The sequence below is a fragment of the Sander lucioperca genome, chromosome 2 (genome assembly GCF_008315115.2).
Source record: "Sander lucioperca isolate FBNREF2018 chromosome 2, SLUC_FBN_1.2, whole genome shotgun sequence".
In the NCBI taxonomy this organism is placed as follows: Eukaryota; Metazoa; Chordata; class Actinopteri; order Perciformes; family Percidae; genus Sander; species Sander lucioperca.
Window position 1 is genome coordinate 15310881 of NC_050174.1, and position 22016 is coordinate 15332896.

The 22016-nt window shown below is 41.4% G+C and overlaps 1 protein-coding gene across 10 annotated transcripts in view; it reads right to left on the reverse strand.

Moving 5' to 3' along the window:
• si:ch211-130m23.3 (uncharacterized protein LOC558547 homolog) overlaps positions 1-22016 on the reverse strand; it is a 53378-nt gene that overhangs the window by 2569 nt on the left and 28793 nt on the right. For 4 of the 10 annotated variants that reach the window (XM_035994044.1, XM_035994052.1, XM_035994019.1 and 1 more), the window contains 13 exons: positions 14584-14601; positions 5536-5625; positions 3959-4018; positions 3781-3844; positions 2331-2401; positions 1773-1840; positions 1307-1355; positions 1187-1222; positions 1042-1096; positions 883-953; positions 597-699; positions 444-472; positions 243-341 (listed from right to left, as the gene is read on the reverse strand). In XM_035994044.1, the coding sequence (XP_035849937.1) occupies positions 243-341; positions 444-472; positions 597-699; positions 883-953; positions 1042-1096; positions 1187-1222; positions 1307-1355; positions 1773-1840; positions 2331-2401; positions 3781-3844; positions 3959-4018; positions 5536-5625; positions 14584-14601 (813 nt within the window). The remainder of the gene's footprint in view (positions 1-242; positions 342-443; positions 473-596; positions 700-882; positions 954-1041; positions 1097-1186; positions 1223-1306; positions 1356-1772; positions 1841-2330; positions 2402-3780; positions 3845-3958; positions 4019-5535; positions 5626-14583; positions 14602-22016) is intronic. The other 6 variants (XM_031308935.2, XM_031308936.2, XM_031308933.2 and 3 more) reach the window with 3 other exon arrangements.

Sequence of the window (22016 nt, forward strand, 5' to 3'; positions counted from 1 at the left end):
CTAAGCTAAGCCAATTAGCTGCTGGTTGTAGCTTCATATTTACCTTACAGATTTGAGAGTGCTATCAATTATCTCATGTAACTCTCTGCAAGGAAGCAAATAAGTCTAAAAGTCTAAAAGCCTTACCATTTGTGAACCAATTTTTAACCTAATTCTATGGTTAACTTATATGGTATGGAGTTTTGAGCACTAGCCACCTAAGCCTCTAATACTTCACATAGACTAGATGGCAACTGACGTACACTTTCATTCTGAAAAGGGTTAAGGAAGTTTCCTCCCATCTCTCCATCCTCCCTGGGGGTCCCGGGCTGGTTACTCATACTTAGGTTACCAGGAGAGTTCTGTAAAAAAAAAAGTAGGCCTATGTAAAACACAGCTTGGACATCAGATGTGCAGTGCAATTGCAAACTGCAGTTTCAAAGCAGAAAAATATCTTCTCTTACCTTGGGGAGACTGTCCATATCACCTGACCCTAAGACAGGGAACACAAGTATCAACACAAATCACCATTATCAAATGAGTGCTTGTTTTGCTTAAATTATTTGATAAATTAGGAAAAAATATAACCAGAGATGTAGTGTCAATGTAGCACATACTGTACAAGCTACTTGTTCCTGTACCTAACGATCCATTCATGTGATGGGGCTCCATTCCAGCCATTCCCCCTAATGGACCGTCACCACCTGCACCCATAGGGAACTGAGGAGAACATACACAGGAGATAATAATATACCTAAAAAACATAACTATATTTGATGTCATTTTTTATATCAAACAACTATTATATCCACACACAAACTCTACAACCCCATAGGCTTCCACAACAATCATCTGCACTTCAGTACACTCAGACAAACTGATACAGAGAAAGAAATGTCTCACATTTGGCCGGCTTCCACCTGGAGGGACTGTGTTTATCATAGTGTACATGTTGTCGCCAGAGTTGGTTGAATCTGACATAACAAACGGAGAAACAATAAGAGGATAAAAGAGCATAAACCTACATGTATAAACACACACACATGAATACACAGAGCTTACCTGCTGGACTTGGCATTATTGGGGTCCCAGGTGGGCCCCCTCCTCCTGGAGGTCCCTGAAATTACAGTTTAGGTTGCCATAAGATTAATTCTAATGAATTTCAGCATTTAACGAACAACGGCAGTTTAAACTCAAACATACATACCACATAACTTCCTGGAGATGCAGAAGAGTAAGGGGTCTGCAATTATACAAAAGGAAATCATGAAAGATATGAAACAAGTGTTGTAAACTTTCTGTTGGGTGTCCTTGTTACAACACTTACTGAATTGGAGTTTTGAGGATTTGGCCAGGGTCTGCCCCCACCAGGTCCCCTGCAAAACACACACACACACACACACACACACACACACACACACACACACACACACACACACAAACACTTTAGTTTTCAGCTTTTGGCAAGCTTCTTTGTTTCCAATTCACTTGGGCAGAGTTGGCAACAACAAGATCTTCTGTTGCCAGAGAGAGGTGATGGGAACAAGTTAAAAAGAAAAGAAAGAAAGAAGACAAAATAGAGGAAAGCTGGCTTCTAGCTCCACTTTCAGACCAAAGAAAATACAGTAAAGTTGTAATTAAAGGCTACAGAAAGGATATGGTTGACTGCATCTACTGTAGTGAGAGATTAAGGTCATTTGCAGTTTAACGTTCATCCGCGAGAGAAATGTGGGGAGATAATTTACATTTAAATTGTGTGTGAGTGCAGATTAGATTATGTTGATACCACTCACATGTTCATGCCAGGCATCCCAGGACCAACCAGGGCGTTTAGTGGTGGTCTCATCCCACCTCCATAGCCCTAAAAAAAAAGAAACAAAACGTCCTTAGTTACGTCAACAAGAGAGTTAGCCTGGGAAAACCCTGACGAACTTTCGGCAAATTTGAGATTTGCTCTGCAAGTCAGTCTGGCCAAGAGCTCATTCAAGCCCATTTCCAAATTGAGGCACCAATCAGAACCGTTGAGGCGGGCTTTACACAATGACGATAGCGCAGCGATGGCAAGCAGCTTTTTGTTTACATTCAACATGACGGCCACCGAAGCACAGCAACCCGTTGATGCCGCTGTAGCTGCTACGTCACCCGGATCATTGGTCTGATTAGTTGAAGGACTATCCAATTGCGCCCAGATGAGCGGCGTCCGTTGGTGACGCCCCTTTGGAAATGGGCTGTGAATGAAGCTTGCCACTCTCAGTGACAACTGAGAAGGGTCTGGTGTCAACCAGGCTAGAAGAGAGTTACTATCACTACCAATGCTTGTAAATAACCCCACAAATCATCTGGTGCCATACCTGGGGCCCTAGCGGTACCATGCCTCTGGGTGGAGTCATCCGCTGCATTGGTCCTCCCATATTTGGATGTCCTTAAACACAGAAAAACAGTCAAACTACAACCAACCAATAGTTTTCTTTCAAAGAGTTTTCTATTATTCAGTCGGCCGTTCTGGGTCATGTTTAGCCTTACAGTCTTGCTTTAAGCTAAAAGAAGTGGAACAGTTCTATGACTACATGTAGTTTATCTGTTACTGTGAACAACTCTTGTCATTGTCTTCTGAACTCTCTCTTCAAACAAGCATGTTTGTCTGGACACTGCAGTATTTCAAAACCCCAAGAGGACATCAACTTCTGAGATGATGAGATGTGTTTGTCTGGTACAAACCATCATATAACATTTACGATTTTTGCTTTCTAACACATTTTTATTCTCATGTTGAGTTTAACAGTAACTTAACATCCTGAGTCTTTTTATACATGCATAATGTATGTGCTGTCTGAAGGAGTGAGTAGTTTGTGTATATGGGGGTGTACTTAAAGGATAAGAGGATATCTTCTTATTACTATCAACAAATCCCAAACCAATTAATTAATCCATCTAACAGTTGTCAGTGTAGCCACAGTCTGATATCATGCCGTACAACTTCATTGTCATCTAAAAACTATTAAAAAAACATAAAGATGCCATACTTTTGCACTGGGTGACACATTACTTCATTACGATGAACATGGCTAATGTGTGTTATTCCTCACATCTTATCACGAAAAAAATGCAGTTACTTCAAAATAGAACTACAACAACCAAGTCTATCGTAATAATGAAATATGTCAGCAAATGCAACAGATTGGCTCTTTAATTTATTTTTTTAGCCTTATTACTTTAGCGCTGTGGTTCTAAAATGGCAATGTCAGCCGGTCCATAGCTTCAGTCCAGAGTGAAATAGCTCAACAATTATTTGATGGATTGCCACAGAAAAGGGGTTTCATAGTCCCCTGAGGATGAATCCTACTTACTTTGGTGACCTGACTGTGTCTCTAGTGCCACAATGAGGTTGACAGTTTTGGGTTTTTAGTGAAATGTCTTGAGGACTACTGGATGGTTTGCCATGGTATTTGGTACAGATATCTGTGGTCCCCAGAGGAGGAACCCTAATGACTTGTGACCCTGGCTTTTCCTTAGCACATTTGTGATTTTGAGTGAACTATCTCAACATCTACTACATGGATAGGCATAAATGTTGGTACAGACATTCATGTCCTTAACGTTTAATCTTGCGCCATCATCAGGTAAATGACCAAAAATCTGCAAAACTAAAGACATTCCCATTATTCTCAGCTGTACTTTAGTAGTTTAGTGCTAATTACCAAATATTGGCATGTTGGCATTGTCATTGTGAGCATGCCAACGTTTGCATTTAGGTCAAAGCACCACTGTGCTGTTTGTGCATGCCAGTGTGTCTCTGCATACCTTGCTGTCTTGTGGGGTCCATTCCACTGGGTAACATATGCTGTCCACCTGGGACTCCAAGTCCCTACAGAGAGAAGAGGATCCATCACCAGCATTATAATCACAGTAACACAGAAACTGTATATTTCTACTACCCACAGTACTGTCTGCTGCCTGCGGGTGTCAGTGTGTCTCTTACCTGATTGGGTAATCTGAGAGGTGGTCTGGGTCCTCCGGGGTATCGAGGTGACATAAACGGCTGAAAAAAACCCAGCATGAATCCAGGCTGAATCACCCTGGGTTATAAATTCTGTTCACACAATCTATTTTAGGGCTGCTGTGTCACACAAGGTGGTAGTGAAGACAGTCTACATAACCTGCCCATGTCAAGAAGACTGTGTAACAAAACACTATACTTAATGCAAGATATTTTAAAGGAAAAAGTCTGCAGTATTTACATACTTTCATCGGTTGATTGAAATATACTAAAGAAACATATACTGTGCTGGGTTGCCAAGCCAGATGACAAATTATGGTCCTTTCATCATAACCCCTTTCACAGAAACAAAAGTGGTAAACAAACTGTATGGAGCAGCACTATGGGAAGTTTTTTTTTCCACTCTCCAAAACAGGAAATGCACAACTAACTTTTAAATTTCGGGCTCATTTTCCTTCAAACAGTTTCATGACAGCAGACTCGGGAAGCCGGCTACATTTCATTGGATTGGGTTTATGGAAAAAGACTGAGAGAATAAAAGATGAGGTTGGTTAATAATGATGTCAGTGTATGAGTTAATTGTGTGCAGTTTGGCAGCATGTGTGAGAAGCTCTTTTGCAGCTGTGAGTGGGTTTTCACTTGTCCTCACCACAGACAGTAGCAATGCTGTTGCTATGTCTGCTGAACTGATGCCACTGTGGCCAGAAAAGCCAGTCTGCAGTTTTGAAGAAGCAATACAATAACTTGCCACTAGAGAGCAATGGCCCACTTGTTTTGATCAGGGTCTTTTCTTTGATTACCCCTCTTCTCATCTCCCAGCTGTGCTAAAGGTCCATCAAAGACAAACAGCTACACTATTTTAAGTCTATTGAAGTAATATAATAATTTACAATCTTGTTTTTTAAACATGCGTGAACAAATATATACAAACTGTTGAACACAGAAAGTTACTAAATTAATAAACTGAAATAAACAAATGACGTAAAAAACGTGACATGTATGTATTTTTGCACGCATGGCTGTGCACTGTTTGTGCATTGTCTGTGATCAGCATTTATTTTGCCAATAAAATTCAATTAAGCACAAAATTCACCTGTGCATGCTGTGACATCCTCTGATCTAGTCCATATGCAAATCATTTTATGGAGCCTGAATGAAGAACTGGCAATCTGGTAATTGTTACGTTTCTTTAACCGATAGGTCTTGACAAGACCTTGTCTTCAAAGAATAATCAATCTTCAGAAGGAGATGGAAAAGGATGCTTGGAATTTTTTGAAAGCGGAGCTGAGAAATACCTATGAAGGATATCGATCTACGTGTCAGATGCGAGTGTCTGAGTTTGACTGATAATGATGGTTAATCAATGTACAACTGGCAGAGTCCTTCTGATGGAGAACAGAGATGATCTGGGACAAAGCTACATGTCTGATTTTTTGTCAGCGAGACATTTATTTCTCCTGTCAGAATCTTTTCTTTCCGTTTTCATAAACACACGGTGGTGCCCCCCCACACACAGATTAATGAAGATTATACACACTGTACTGTAGATTACCACTTACCTGAAAGAATCCTGGAGGGACCGGCCCCACTGGCATGCCCTCTCCTGGGGGAAGGTTCCCAAGGACAGGGCTGGGAGCTGCTGCAGCACTCTGAAAGATGCAAACACACCCAAATAAACTGAGTTAAACTCACAACTCAAACCAGTCTGCAGAAACTCAACACCTCTTTGCTCAGCAGTGGTGGAAAGTAACTAAGTACATTTAGTCACCATACGACCTATATAAACATTTGAGGTATTTACCAGCTGCGACAGCAACACTGGTATTGTTTTCACCTTATGAGTGTGTGTGTGTGTGTGTGAGTGTGTGTGTGTGTCTCATTATGGCAAAATGTGGTCCTTGATACACCTGCTGTAGCGGGAACTACCACAGAAGTGGATATGAGTACTTTGCTAGGGGTTTATATTTCTGTCTGCAGACAGTCACCGTGTAAGATGCAGTCACGAAACTTTACAAGTGTGTAGTTAGTGTGTAAAGATCAAAATGAAAGCCAAGTTAAAAAATGGGTGTGTTCCAAGCAAGGGTGCCGGAAGTAGAGGAGTAAAAAGGGAAGGGGCCTTGAACCCCCCACTTTACGTCCCTGGCCCAATTTGGAGTGACGTCTAGTGTGATCCCATCGCAAGATGGTCTCTAGTTTAGTTTTAGTGTTTTTATTTCATGCTACTTTATAGTTGAACTACTTCCACTGCACTTTAGAGGTATATATTGTACATATACGTATTTATTGTACGTATGTATTGTATAATTATATTTTACTTATGATGATAAAGTTATAAAATATGATTCTGTTCGGGATTAAACTACCCAACAAAATATAAAATAGACCAACAATAAAGTTACACATCAATGCAGTACTGTAAAAGTGATTAAACAATGTACTATATACTTGTATAACACTCACAGGGGCATTTATTTTGCATTATAAGTACTGACCTTTTACTTCTGATACCTGCAGGTGCATTTTCCTAATAGGCACTTGAAGTTAAAATAGCTATTTTTACTTAAGTAGAGAATCAAAATACATTCTCTGCTACTGATGCTCAGCCAACGCATACAATTCAGCACCTCTTCTGAACATGCCACCACTGAAACAATACAAGGGTCTTCCCCATGTCTCACTTGCAGTCTCTCCCTCAGTGGGATATTTCCTGTTTCTGCAGATACCCTGCCATGCTGGCTCACGTTTATTTTTATACCTTGTGTTTTTTTGTTGTGCTTGTCCCAGACGGGCGGCGCTGGTATATTTCAGCACAGCCTCTGTCTGCTTCCTGTGGCATTGTACTACTAACTAACCCGGAGCTACCACCCAGCACCAGCCTTTTCCTCATCAAGTCTACAGACCAGACAACATGCAGTGTGGGAGAGTGTACATCCATAAAAAGTCTAGTATAAGTGCAACAATACTCCTTTGGGTAATATTAAAAATGAGGACTAGAGCGATAAATCAGTCAGGCTAATATATCGTCCGACATTAGACCATTGCAGATATAAATCTGTATCTGCATATATGTTGGTTGATCAGTAACAAGAAATTGCAGTGCAGAAATGCCAAGAACAGTAAGCAAATACATGCCTGTGTGCATGCATTTTATTTTTTCAGTATCTGCCCACTCTGTCCTATTTCTCTGATCTCTGCTCTCGCTTTCTCTCCCTCTCTGAAGCTCCAGTGAAATTCCCCCACAGTCTCTGAAGTTTCCGCCAGCTGACTTTTTAGGTCAGACAGGAACAAGGTTTAATCAGAGCTGAGATAAAAGCGGACTGACGACACTCCTGTATCCTCTTCTGCTCCACCCCACCACCCTTGCTATTCCCTCTTCCTCCCGCATTTTGCTTCATATCTCCCAAACGTGAATGTTCGGCAACAGAGAACAGGATGCCATGCAGCTTTTTGCTGCAAACAGAGCTTGTATTTGTCTCAGCAGATGAATGTACGGATTGACACAGATGGATTTTGTATCTCTATGGTTCAGTGGTGGGAGACTGGATTTGGTTTGTTTGTGCCTGTGTTTGTCTGAGTGTACAACATCATGCACAGCATCAAGTGTGTGTTGGGATTTTTCCCCCCTTTCTTTTCCTCTTCCTTCTCGCACCCTGGATTACCCAGAATGCCTTTACTCCCTGGCAGCCTGGAGGTCTGCTGAGTTTACCTTCACGCAAACAGAGAGAGAGAGAGAGAGAGAGAGAGAGAGAGAGAGAGAGAGAGAGAGAGAGAGAGAGAGAGCAAAAGAGAAGAAAAGAGGACAAAGCAGAGATTACGAGTGTGCATGGTTGTGTGTGTGTATGTGGCAGTGAGTGTGTGAGTGCACTTAATGTTTGTTTGTGTGGGAAACTGGGGGAGAGAAAAAATCTACCTGACCTGCTGACAAAGCAGCATTTTCCAAATACAGCAACAAGAAAAAAAAGAAAGAAAAAAACACAGCAGGATATATCGGCCCCAAAACCAGCACCACCCTCCATCTATGGAAAACGAAACACTGGCAACAACACTAACTCCTCTGGTGCTGACAGTCTCTCTTGATTAAGGATCACAAATCAGATTGACTCAAATGACATTAGAAAATCAGAATGAATCACACGGAGTAGGATTCACTAAGCCTCTTTGGTTCTTAAGACACCACAAAGTCGGACGAGTCACATGGTTTGCATAGTGATGCTTGTATGTACTTTGTGCAGCAGCATTTGTAGTACAAGACATTTTGTGAAATAGGCCTATGTGCTTTCTTGCCAAGAGTTATATGAGAAGATTAATACCACACTCATGTCCGTACTGTTAATATGAAGGTGAAGAAGATGGAGAAAACGGGAGGAAACAGCTAGCCTGTCCCTGTCCGAAGGTAACATAGATTTTGCCATATTTCGTTTAGTCAGCAGAGACAGTAACAGAAGTGGCAATGCACGTCCATATACCTGGGGGATGGTGATTCTGAAATGGGGGTTGTATGGCAGTTGAGTTCAAACATCAACAATCTTCGCACCGCATCGCTCACCACACCTTTAAGTACAGTACGGTGAGTTCACATCAAGGTTTCTGTACAAAACAAATTTCAGGGATTCTGTCCATGTTCAAGGTTTATGACAAAAATGATCAGCCAGCCTCTAAAATATTGTTATCACCCTAATAAAAAAAAGCAGTACCTGTTGGGATATAATGAAAATCCCTGTCCAACTGAACCGTAGCTGAACACATAGAGCCTGAAAGTTGTGTTGTACTAAAGCACTGAGAAAATAATCTATAAAGTCAGTTCAATTGAACTGATGTGATAACAATATGAACGCTCATTCAAAGCGTTGGTGGCAAACAGTCGATAAAGGTTAAGGATTTGTAGACTCATAAAACCTGCTATCTTTACAGACTGGGAAGAGTTGGTGTTAATTTCAATTTAAAAAAAAAACGCTTACGACTCTCTTGGTTTACTAATTACCAATATCTGCTGACTTGTTGATGCTGATAGAGAATTATTTAAGGATCATTTAATGTTTATTCTATTGGTAACGACTTAATGTTCCTGTCAATAAAAGTTAGATTAAACATGCTGATGTGCTAAGACCTTTACTGTACTTCCCCTCCATTCGAACACTAACACAACATGACTGTTGATAATTGTGTGAGATTACAGGGCTTCACCTGATGCAATGTGACCACATCAGTGGGGTGCAATTAGCTCGAGTTAGCTACAGCAGCGTAGTGACCAGGGCGTTAAAGGTCCAATCCAGTGTGTAACGTTTATAGTTGTTCATTCTCAAAATCTGTGTTGCCTGTTCACAAACTTGTCCTTTTCATGAATATTTACCACCACCATCAATTCCAAGTATTCCTATTGGCTTGAAATTTTACATTTGCGTTTGCATGAACTGGGGTAGACGCTCCATAGTCATGCGCCATCTTGAAATATGTTAGCCGGTAAGAGACATACAGGATATACTGCTCCGCCTTTCGCGTTTTTGCTGTCACATGATAAACTCACAGGTGCTGCTAATGGGTATTGTCGCTTCCCGGCTCCGGCAAGTTTGAAGAAGGAAACATGGAGGACCACACGTATTCAAAATCCAAATTTCCAAACTTCTTCGCCCAGAAAAATAAAAAGGATATTGAAAAGAGCAAGAGACCGGCGTCATCTGAAAAAAGCGTGAAGGCTACCGTAGCTGTAATACATACTTTGAACTGCGTGGCACGATAGAGTTGATTGCAATATATGATCTCAACGCTAGAGGGGAGAAATTCCCACACATTGGACCTTTAATGTTTACTGTCGGCTGTCATTAATACACTACTGTAAATGACTCTGAATTAGACTCAATGGACCCCTGTTGGCCAGTTCTGTTGAAATACTGCTTCACAGCCAAGCTCAACATATTCCAGCACTTAACCTTTGTAAACATCAAACACACACACACACACACACACACACACACACACACACACACACACACACACACACACACACACACACACTTTGTTACACACTGTTAATGAGTCCATCATTTACACTTCTCACACATCAGTGTTTACACTTTTCTGACAAGGCCGAGTGAGAGGGAAAATGAGATATTGAGCTGGTGGCTTTACACATTAACACATTGCATCACATTATTGTGTGTCACCTAATGTATTGTGTAGTGAGTCAAGTACCGCTGATAATACCCATTGCACTTCACATAATGGAATTGATTGCTGATACAATTTCAGAACAAATTGTAAGACCCATTATAAGACCTAGGTTATCTCACACATTCGTAACTGGTAAAAGAAAGCTAACTTTTTAGCGTTTTTAATTTGTATTACTTTTAATGAAATATGTTAATTTCTTGCAGGTTAAGGAGCATCCCATCCGAACCACTCCAAATGATCTGATCGCTCTCTTTATAACAGTTCAACTCTATTCTGCTTGTATGTTCCAGAGTTTTCCTCCCTCTTCACTGATTATCTGTCTTATTTGCCAATGCTGCCTGTCCTATTTTTAACAGAGATCCCAGAAAGATTTAAGTCTTAAGAATCTGAAAACAAGACAATCAATTCATCCGTCTGTCCATTCAGCAACCATCACATTAAGCCTTTTGATTTCATTTTAATTGTTAAATGATCTGCTCTTTCTGGCCTGTTGTGTACTATGATCCCTACATTCGTCGTTACTGGCGTTGGAACCAAGAGGTGTTTGTGATGAAACCTGAGGCAGTGGAACGGCTCCCACATGTCCTCAGATGAACACCTGCATCTCCTGGCAAACTCATTTGTTGCATAAATTATTCAACCCCCCCCCCCCTCCAGGAGAACAGTATACTACAGACTACATTATACCTACAAAAATACAAACAAGACATTCAGTACAGTGCACTACAACATCACTGAATGTGCACTAAAATATAAAGACAAAATTTCCCCCAAAAATTAGGGAAGATCGGTGCCTGAAAAAAAATTGTGCCAAAGATTATGATGTCCAAGATTTAAAAAAACTGGTAAAGGCAAGAGTCTCTTTTTTTCCCATGTGGACTGCATAGTCATGGTATTTTGTGTAATGTGTGTATAATGTTTTCCTTGTGGTAAAGAATCACCAAGATATATACATACACCAACAAAAAACATACAAAGAAAAAGAAATAAAGTGTGATAAATGTATCAAATGTCAATATCAAAAGGACTTTGCATGAGTTTGAGAGGTCAAGTTGTCCAAGCACAAGTTCAGACGTGTGAGGACTAAAGAAGAAGAGTAGGAAGACATCAGGCATAACAATGCTACGCCTAATGTGTGCCAAAATGACACACTTCACTGATATACGACCACATTGCTTTTCTCCGATCAAGCATCCTTTGCTTTACAGGATTGCAGAATGAGTGCTAAAATAAGAGTTGACTCATCATGGACAAAACAAAGAAAACATGTATAGTAGGTTTTAGATAAAAAACATTCAATGTAAAGTGATCAAAACATGCTGTGCTTTCCTATAGAAAACACCAACACTGTTGAAGGAACTGCAGACTACACTACAGTTCGCTACTTTACAACCTAATCAGACTTTCTTAATCCCATCAGACTAAAGGGCTCAGTAATACTTAATGAGATAACTTGCAAACTCTTTCATCCCTATGTGTTTACTGATTGTGTTCCTCGCTAATGTCTGCACATAATGCATGCATACTGTTTGTGTGTGTGTGTGTGTGTGTGTGTGTGTGTGTGTGTGTGTGTGAAGGTGGGGAGTCATTTTCATTCAATACTTCAGAGACCAAGAGACACTGATGCGTGAGTGGAATCTCAAAAGGCTGTCTGTGTCTACCTTCTCTCCGTCTCTCTCACAGTGACTCAACCTGCATCGGCCGTTGTCTGCTTTCTCCACCTCTCAGTCTCTCACAGTCTCACAGGCACACTTTGCTTCATGCACATCTCTGTTCTGTCTAATTTTTTGTATTCTTGTACCACCCCATAGCAATTTTTTCTATCACACATCTGGAAGTAGACTTATAGACAAGAATAGGGCTGGTGATATTCTATATTTTTCTTGTTAACAAATCCCATTGTTACCTCCTTCCTCTGTTGTTGTCCAAAACTGTTAGATGCACACAAATGAGCCACATTGTTTCACCCGGCGACATGTTCCTTCATTAGGGGCAATAAGGTATTTATATAAAAGTCCCCAAGAAATGCACTATGTACTTGTTTGATATGATACATTGTTTGATAGATTTATATCTCCAGAAGGAATGAGTGGGCTTGATCCAACAGACGGGGTAGCAAACCATTATTTCATTGTCGATAATTGAAGATTTTCTCTATTAATCGATTACTTGTTTGCTCTATAAAAAACAACGGCGGGGTGTGGAAGGGTTCCCACTGAGTCACAAGGCCACACGCAGTACAACAGGATCTACAAATGACACACCACACAGGAAGGAACTCCATCCCCCCTCCCTATTTCCCACTCCCTCCATCCTCTCAAATGCCATTAGTCCACTTCCTGAACAAGGGAGGAGGGGGGATGGAAAGAAGAGCTACCAGTCTGCATGACTGAGACACACACACACACACACACACACACACACACACACCAAAAATACATTCACATACTCACATTAAAGTGTGAGAGCGGAAACACAATAAGAAGATTGATTTCTGCATTAGTGTATGTGCCCAGAAAATAACTTTGTCTGTCACTCACTGTCTAAAGAACAACTATTGCATATCTATATCTATAACTAAGGGTTTTAACATAAAAAAAACTTGGGCAGCACAGAAGTAAGAGCGATAGAAGAAGTGTGTTTAGCAGCGTAGAGATGAGAACGGGTGTGCTCTGCTTTTAACCATGTATTATTCACAGTCTCCTGTGGTGACCAGAGACAGACAACACGCTCCACTGTCCAATCCTGAGCCAAACTCACTTTTCAATTTCAAGGTAGATAGGCTTAAATTCGCCCTCTGGCATTCAAAGCTCCCTTTCCTAACCAAAACATGCCATATGTTACACCAATAAAACACAGCAGCGAGTGGAAAAAAGCGCTCCATCCATACACTTCATCCCAGATCTCTGCTGTTTAGAAACAATATCTGGCTGTGTGCAAGCTGCCAAGAAAAAAAAAACAATATTATGTAAGTGTGTCCATGTATTTGTCTGTTAGCTGCATGTTAACATGGGACAAACCCAGGTTGCTTTGGCTGATAGGCCAATGTCATACAACTTGTTTTTGATATAGATTATTATTCTTTAGCATAACGGACATGGACATTGTAGTTTATTTTATATATATATATATATATATATATATATATATATATATATATATATATATATATGCGCCGGGTGCAGGATAGGGCCCTAAGTCTTCAGTAGGAACCAGTGTGCTTGGGGTTGAGTGCCATTTTCATGCATGTACAGTCTTTGTTTTTTTTTTGTTTTTTTTTTGATATTTTTGGGGGCATTTTAGGCCTTTATTTGTATAGGACAGCTGAAGACATGAAGGGGGAAGAGAGAGGGGGGAATGACATGCAGCAAAGGGCCGCAAGTCGGAGTCGAAACCTGCGGCCGCCCACTCTACCAGGTGAGCTACCCAGGTGCCCAGGTACAGTCTTGAAAGATTAACTAACACATTGTATGTTTTGGTCATTTTCATTGAATTTCACATACATTCTCCTAATCCTTTAATTGCTGAGTTCAGGGAATGTGGCAACATTGCCAAAAAGAGGTAATATGGAGCAATGAATATAAGACCCAAGTTGCAATAAACCAGGAAAGACAATCTGAGTTGGACAGAAATGGAGGAGGAAGAGGTCAACTTATTTCAACCTGTACAGCATCCTTGGCTCTCGGTGTTCACCCTCTCGATCCTTCCACATCTTTTCAATCTTTATCACTTTCAGCAACACATTATCCCGCACAACAGAATTCCCTCCAGCACTCAGGCCCTCTCTAGTGTAACATTACAGGTGATTACCAGGTAAAATGGCAGCACAACACTAATCTACTTGGTCTTACTGAGTGATTACAGGTAGGGTGATATCAGCTGCACAGGGGGTGACAGTGAAACAACTGGCCGTGTTTCCTTTATCACTGATGTCATTATTGACCCCTGCAGACATCTCTGAGGCTGCGAGGAGCTGTATAATATGTGAGGTGGAGCCGCGAGCTGATGCACTGTCAGATACACACACTGAGCTGAAAATGATAGTCACTTTGGCACTGGGGAGCAACACTGCTCCCACCACTATCTCACTTGGTTCAACGACATGGGGGAGATAAGGGAGATGGACTGAACACAGAGGAGAGGAAAGGGTAGAGAGACACAGAGAAAGATTTAAAAGCCCCGGCTTGAGATGAAGAGGGGAGAATATGTCATGGTCTTTTCTATCTGGCAGATCGATGCAAAGACAGAGAATCGATTCCCCTGCAATCCACAGATCGTGTGGTCCTTAACACTGAATGGATTCAATTCATTTCAAATATATCAGAGTGCAGTTGAAGGGACTGAAGAGTGAATTAGAAAATTGGCAGAGTTGTTGATACAAAGACTTATCAAGCAAAGCCACAGGAAGAAATAGTGAGAAGTCATTCTCTGTGTCTTACATTGTAGTCCTTATAATGCTAGAGGGACAGACACACGAGACAGCACAAGATAAGAATATGGGTGTCAACAGCAAAAAAAGCACTGGGGTTAGTTGGGGGTCAAAGAGATAACGTGCTGGTCTGAACATGTCAGCATTCTCGCTTTGCCCTTATGCTCTCCCTTCGTAGTCCTGCCGCAACTTCTACAGCTCAATCTTTGGATCACGAACTATAATCCCTCACACACACACACACACACACGGTTGTTGTTTGTCATTTCTCTCCTGGATGGGTCAGGGAATACTGGATGCTAAACTGCACAATGTGCAAAAAATACACTCACTTTGGCTGCATTTCCACCTGGTATTAAATCCGACCTGAGCGTGACCGGGTTGGATCAGTCGGTAAAGAAGGCGCACATATACTGTGAGGTTTATGTCTTGACGCTGAGGTCCAGGGTTTGAATCTGACCTGTGACGATTTCCTGCATGTCTTCCCCCTCTCTCTCCCCTTTCTCACCTAGCTGTCCTACATGTGCGCCTGCTCTACCCACTGAGCCAACTTGGCCACTCGGTGCTGTAGTTAACGTTTTGATCACTTATCAGCTGCAGCTGTCAAGGTTTCTAGGCGACTGGAGCGGTGCTTCGGCGCAAACAGGAAATGCTCCGTAGACCTTACTGTCTCATTTCGGAGACTGCTCGGTTCGGCCTTCGTGGGCTTCGAAGGCTGCAGCCCCTGCATTTGGACATAGCTCTGGAGATCCGACCACTCAGACTACATTCGGAGGGGGTCTGGGCCACATCTGCACATCTTGCCACATTGTTATAGCAGTGTGTACGCGCATGTGTCCTGGGCCACATTAAGGACAGCCTACTAAACTGTGAGCAGAACAACATACTCATTAAAGTATTTGATATATGTCACAGAAACCACTGAGAGTGAATTGTGTTTTTTGCATTTTATTGTCTGTAGTTTTGTTCCGGTGCTGCCTGCTGTTATATCTCCGGCTGTTTGAAGTTCTGTGCCCCACAATTCCCTGGAAAAGGCAGTTACATTAACCGTCCCCAAATTCACGTATCTATAGGCTATTACTACAGACATTTCTGCTCTTAACACGTTTGTTGTTGCTACACATAGCAGTCTCACATTGCCAGACCTGTCTCCACAGTGCGGTGTCAGCGCTGGAGTAACTATTTAGAAACCCGACATGCCTGAATGGTCAAAGCAGCAGCTGTCGAACGTTGAAGCGGTTTTATTTCCTATAAATACTTCACAATAAAAGTCCCCCGCAGATTTTTTTGTGAAGCAGCAAAATGTCAGAAAATGTAGGGTTTTCATTAGTATGTTTCCAATGTATGATTTATGTGAGAGTCAATTGACAAACACACACACACACACACACACACACACACACACACACACACACACACACACACACACACACAAATGCTTTTATTTGGATCTGAAAGGCATTGCAAGAAAAAAACAAGATCCAAATACTCTGGGAAGAGTCATTGACAAAGTGACAGGTCTACATGGCTCACACACTTTTACACACTTGTTTGGCTGAAACAGAGCAACATTTTGCAAGTCTTTTTGCCTCCTTTTTTTGCAGCCCCCCTAGCTGCATCCCCCTGACCACATTCTTATGGACATGGCCTAAACTTCCAAATACCAGAGTTATTAGTTTACAGTTGTATCCAAGTTGGTGAATGAGATCTACCAGTGGTTGATATTTCAATAGTCTGGAATAGTAGCAAGTGTCCATATACAGATCAAAACAGCAGCCTACCTCAAAGATACATACAGATTTCATAGCCTCATCTACAATTACAATGTCAGGAGTATTTCGAATGTTTTTGAAGTAGTCACCGTCAGATGTGTTATTATGGAACCAGTTGAATTTTACAGTGCTGTGCTTGTAAATCTTGCTATCATGTCCATAGTTTGCTGTTTGCAAGTCCTTTGCAACCAGATCAACCAGATGGGCATGTGTGGCCACATACAGTCCTTTATAATTGTAGCATCCGTGTAGTATGTGTGCAACTGTTTCATTTTCCTGTTGAGTTGTGTGTAATACACAGTAGGGTTTGTACTTTGATGGGTACCATGTCACCAGATTGTACCTGGTTGGGAGACACTGTAATCTTGCTTTAATCATGAATATTAGGATGTCATCTGAGATTGAGGGGTTTGTCAGGACAGAATGAGATACAGAGTGGTCGGCAAATTGGAGTAATGCGAGTTTTCCTTGCAGTCTGAGCAGTCCAGTGCTGTCCGTTTTGGGTCTGTTTAAGGTGAAGAATTGAGTCTCTTGTGTCTTAATGTCTTAATCTGTAGCTAGTGAGATGTATTGTCTTTACTGAGGATCACCAGGGTGGAAACCGGTGGGTCGGTGATTATGTTGTCGTTGAGAGCGACTACTTCTCCGTCGGGTCCCAGCCAGGACAGTTTGAATTTCACAGAAATATTCTTGAAGCCTGTAGGTGAAGTTGCATGTGTGAAAGCTCATTTAGCACTATATCCCCTTTTCCGTCAGACTGTTGCAGACACACTCCTGACTAAGCCACTTGTTTTCATAATCAATAATAATAACTGCAGTCAAACTAGAAACTACTCTTCCGTAGCCCAGAGCGCTGTTAGAGCTTGTTCTCATTCTTAAACCTTCTTGACTTCCCCTGCCCCCAGTTAACCTCTCCCCTCCACTCTGCGCCATTTGCCCTGCCTGCTGCAGAGCAGCAAGGCGTGCATATGTCAACATCACATTAACGCTCCACCTCGTTCATGTCCAAACATGCATGTGACATGACTCAGCACAACACGCCGGTGGGAAACACGCTCCTCTGAGACTAGAGGGCTTTGAAAGAGGAAGATGATAAGAGAACAGGGACAGAAATAGACAGAAGGGATGAAGAACAGAGAAAAACAGCTGATGTGAAAGAGAGAGGATGAAGCAGTGTAGAGAGTGAGGGAAGGGAAAAATGGGAGAAACAGAGCGAGTGATTGTAATGTTTTCCTAAATAAATGCAGAGAAGTAGCATATATGTAAGCATACAGTAAGTGTTCAACATTGACATTTTCCCTTGTTTTGTTTTATTTAATGTTGGGAGATCGTGACAACCATTTCCATCTCTGATCAACCTATGGAAATACCCGTTCTTTTTCTCCCTTCACTCCCTCTACACTTGGCTCACTCTTCATTGCCATGGCAATGATGTTACAGTGAGTCACTTCCACATATCCCTCCTCCTCAACACCGCCAAGAAGGAACATGGGAGCATGTGAGAGAGCAACAGAGAGACATAGACAGAGATAGAGCGGGAGGGAGACAGACGAGGAGAAAGGGCTCTGTTTCCCTGGAAACAGACTGGGGGTCTCCCCAACCCCCATTGGTTCTCAACTGGTTGCTTGTTACCCACAATGCTTGGAGCCAACAGAGTCTCTGTTTCTAGGTTGTCTCTGTCCTCTCTGTTTTGCTCCGTCTCTTCATATGCATGCGCAAACAAACACACAGGTTCAGCTCAAAATTCAAGTACGCATTTTATACCACTGAATCAAGCCGTTCATTTTCAGATTTGTTTTATGCTAATTCATAATCAGATGATAAAACATCAGTCCCAAACAGGATCTTACCTTGTTTTGTTTTGTAATTATTGCAGTTAGGAATGATTGAATGTGCAACTGCTTTTCTGAACAAATGTGATGCTGTTTATAGCACTTTTTGTATTATTTCCTGTTAAAATACAATGCCTGCAGGTAGAAACTGGAATAGTTTTGGGAGCCAACAAATAATCAGTTCATAATTTCTTCCAGTAAGAGGTAAAATTCTCTTTAAAAGGTTGCATGCAACTGGTGGTAATTGCAACAATATGCAAGAAAAGGCTTGGAAAAACAAGTTATAGATGCTTCCGCTTAGAGAAGTTTAGCTGAGATTTGAATTGATGGAGCTTGTTGGGAGACAGCTTTGCCTGAGAAGAAGAGGGAACGAAAGTCCCAGAGTCAATAACGTAGCTGCGAGGAAGTTAGATTGTTGAGGTAGAATATTGATTTTATTAGATCTGGGCTCCTAAGAGTAGCTCTGAACAGGATCATTTTATGTAGGAAGGAGCAGTGATTTGAAGCATTCAAGCATTCTTTCAATTTGACCAGTTTTTGTGAAAGAGTTTTGAGACAGAAAACAAGTTGATTAGACCGGGTGAATCAGAAGTAAAGACCTGTTTTATGAGTAGAAACAAAGCTTGTACCAAGAAGCAAAAACATGTCCATGGTCAAGTGTGGGTTTGAGTGTCCTTCTGTTTAATGAAACGGCAAACATTCATACTGTACAGTACGTGTTTGTGATTGCAGACAGGAGCTGTTTTTCAGTTAAGCCCCAGGGTCACTACACCTTCCTGTCCTTCTGTCAGACACAGACAATGTGTCTGAATATGTATACACTTATTTTTCCAGAGTGCATCATGATGTAGATGAATAAAACAGTCCTGCATTACTACATATTTACAAACAAGTGTATCCTTTAGCTGTACATCAAGACAGAATACGTGAGCTGCTGTTAAATTGAGCGGTGTGAATACATTTCCATGCATGAGTGAGAGAGTTATGAATGTTAAATCTGACAGTGTGAGACGGAGCACTGGTTTTTATCAAAGGGGGTTGCTGTTGGCACTGCCTCTTGACCCCTTCTTCCACTATAACTGCCACGTGCCTGCTATCTCCCACAGCGATGCCACACAATGACACCAGGCTCTCCTTGCCTTGAATTCTCACTTGTACAGTAACACTGCTGCGGGGGTTGGACTGGTCAGACAAAACAAGACATTTGAAGACAGTTTTTCAAATTGAATGCCCATCTTTGCCTGTCACCCTGTGAGGCTGCATGCCCGGCTGATTCTTTATGTGTTGCCTGGTAAAAATTTGCGTACTTGTCTTCTTGTTGACTGAATAGCATAGCATCGATCTTTACCCTTGTTTTGTTTTGGTTTTTTTTTTTTTTTTGGGGGGGGGGTTCTCTGTGGGAATCCATCACACATTAACATTGATGTAAACATGTAAAGCTAAAAGCTCAATCAGTGGGATAATGGTAATTGTACATGAAGACCATAACAAAACAACCACCTGCAAATTTCAGTTCACAGCATATTTTCATAACTTTTTATACAATTACCCCTTGATTCTTATGGGAGGACTCATTTCTCAATGACTTGCTTCAGTTAATAAGCACATTCTAATCTGGAGGCTGCACAGCACAACCAGTACAAGTGTCGGACACTGATAATCTCCTGAAATCAGTAGTGAGATATCTTTCTGTTCTCCCAAACTCCCCCACTTTTTCTAAATCCTCAGCCCTTCTACCACCAGTCTGCTGCTCTAACCTCTAAACTGTCTTTTCCAGAGCTTGCAAGAATAATCCACTGAGGCAAATTTGAACATGTATAGTGTAACCGTATAATTATTCTGCAAACCTAAAGTGCCAAACGCAAATACACAATAACACACATATGCACTTAACACAATTTGTACGTATAGGGAGACGTTTCTATCTATGGACCATTTTTCAGTACAGCAAACATTTAAAGGGTCTAAATGTCATAATGTAGTAGAAGAAATGCAGCTAATACACTCAGTATTGTTTCCACAGGTCTTACAAGCAATTTCATGCTGGCTCCATTCTTTCTCGTTCCGCTTTAATTTGCCCACATTTTGTTAAAGATCACAGAAATTAGTTGGGACAAAAGTTTGAGAAACCACTCAGTTCAAAACACAGTATTATTATGTATCTCCATTTATGAACTATCATGATCCATTGCAAAATATCTGTATAAATAAATGCAGTCATGTTGGTGTACATGCTGTACTAAGATGTTACAGCTATGTGACAGCTGTTAACTTTTAAAACCACAAGACTATCCAAAAGCAAAAGACAGAAGCCTGAAATGACCCGCATGGATTGATGTCTTATTATTCAACGACAGAAATGCAACAGTAGCTGACTTATGTCTCTAATAAGGCAATTTCCTGGCCAAGCATAAGAATTTTAAAAATAACTTGTTTTTATGACTTCATGGCCCCTCGCAAATGGAAACCACTCATTTAGTATCAAGAACACAATTTACAAAGCACTTAACAGAACTGTAAACGGCCTTTCTGCCTGAAAAGCCTCGTCTGAGAATGGAAATCAATAACATTGCCTCTCGCCTCACATTGTTCATCAGTCTTTTCTTTCTTTCCCTTTTAACATTAGATTACTGGATTACTGTCCTAGAAGACCTTTCTCACACAGTAAAATCTGGTGATATGATTGACACATACAGTACACAACCGCATGCAAAACGTCATGCATATGTAAACAGACAGAACAGAAACACACTGTTAAGACGGTTTCTTTAAAGTAGATTTACTCAATGCCAATTGTATGTACAGTAGTTCAAACTGGGATAATCGTGCAAATCAAGACTAAAGCTTTGTCCCAATCCCATCAATTATCAAAGGGAAGGGACCCAAAGATGATGTGAATGAGCTCCTACACCTCCACAGCATTAATAAGGACTTCACTCAGTAATTAGCTATCTGAAAATAATTACCATCAAAATGTCTGATTAAAATCTCCATCAGTCTCAAATTCAGGAGACTGAAAGAGAGACACCAGCATCAAATTAAGGTGTGCTACGTTTTCCAACGACTGCCACCGCGGTTGTCCCCTCATTGTGTTTTAATTGAGAGGCAGATATGTGGGTAGTAGTACCTCTGATTGGATCGGAGACGCAGCGCAGCATTGGAACAGTTGATTGAAAGTGACCTTGCTCTAATTACGATTAGTCTAATTATAATTCTCTGATTACACCCATGCAGGAAATGTAAGAATAAGATGTTGCTGGTGGCCTTTGCTAATGACGTTAAGATTCTAAATGATGCCTAAATTGAATTTATTCTGATCAGATAAGAAGAAACAACAAGATACTGTTGTTGCCATCTAGAGTACAATTGAATTGAATCACTGTAAACTTGTTTTTGGTGTTAAAAAGAGATTAATTAATCCATTTAAAGTGGAAGTGTCGGACGCTTTGTGTCCTCTTTTTGACTTATTCTCATCCCTCTATCCATTTCCATGTTCCCCTGTTTTTCTCCGTCTCCCAGGGCTGAGGTTGTGCTGCCCTCCAGCTCCCTTTCTCGCCACCAGGATGACATCATCACATAGCTGCCTCGTCCTTGGAGTGCCTATTCATCACCCTGATCATCATTGCCGGCATCAGCAGCATCACCTGCGTATGCGCACACATTTACACAAGCACGTACACCTACTGTGAGAAGATAAAAGAGAAGAGAGCCCCCATTGGTTCTGTGGGATTGCAAGGCTCAAGGAAAGAGGGAGAGAACCACAGAGAGGGAGGGAGAGAGAGAGAGAGAGAGAGAGAGAGAGAGAGAGAGAGAGAGAGGAGAGGAGAGGAGGGACGATC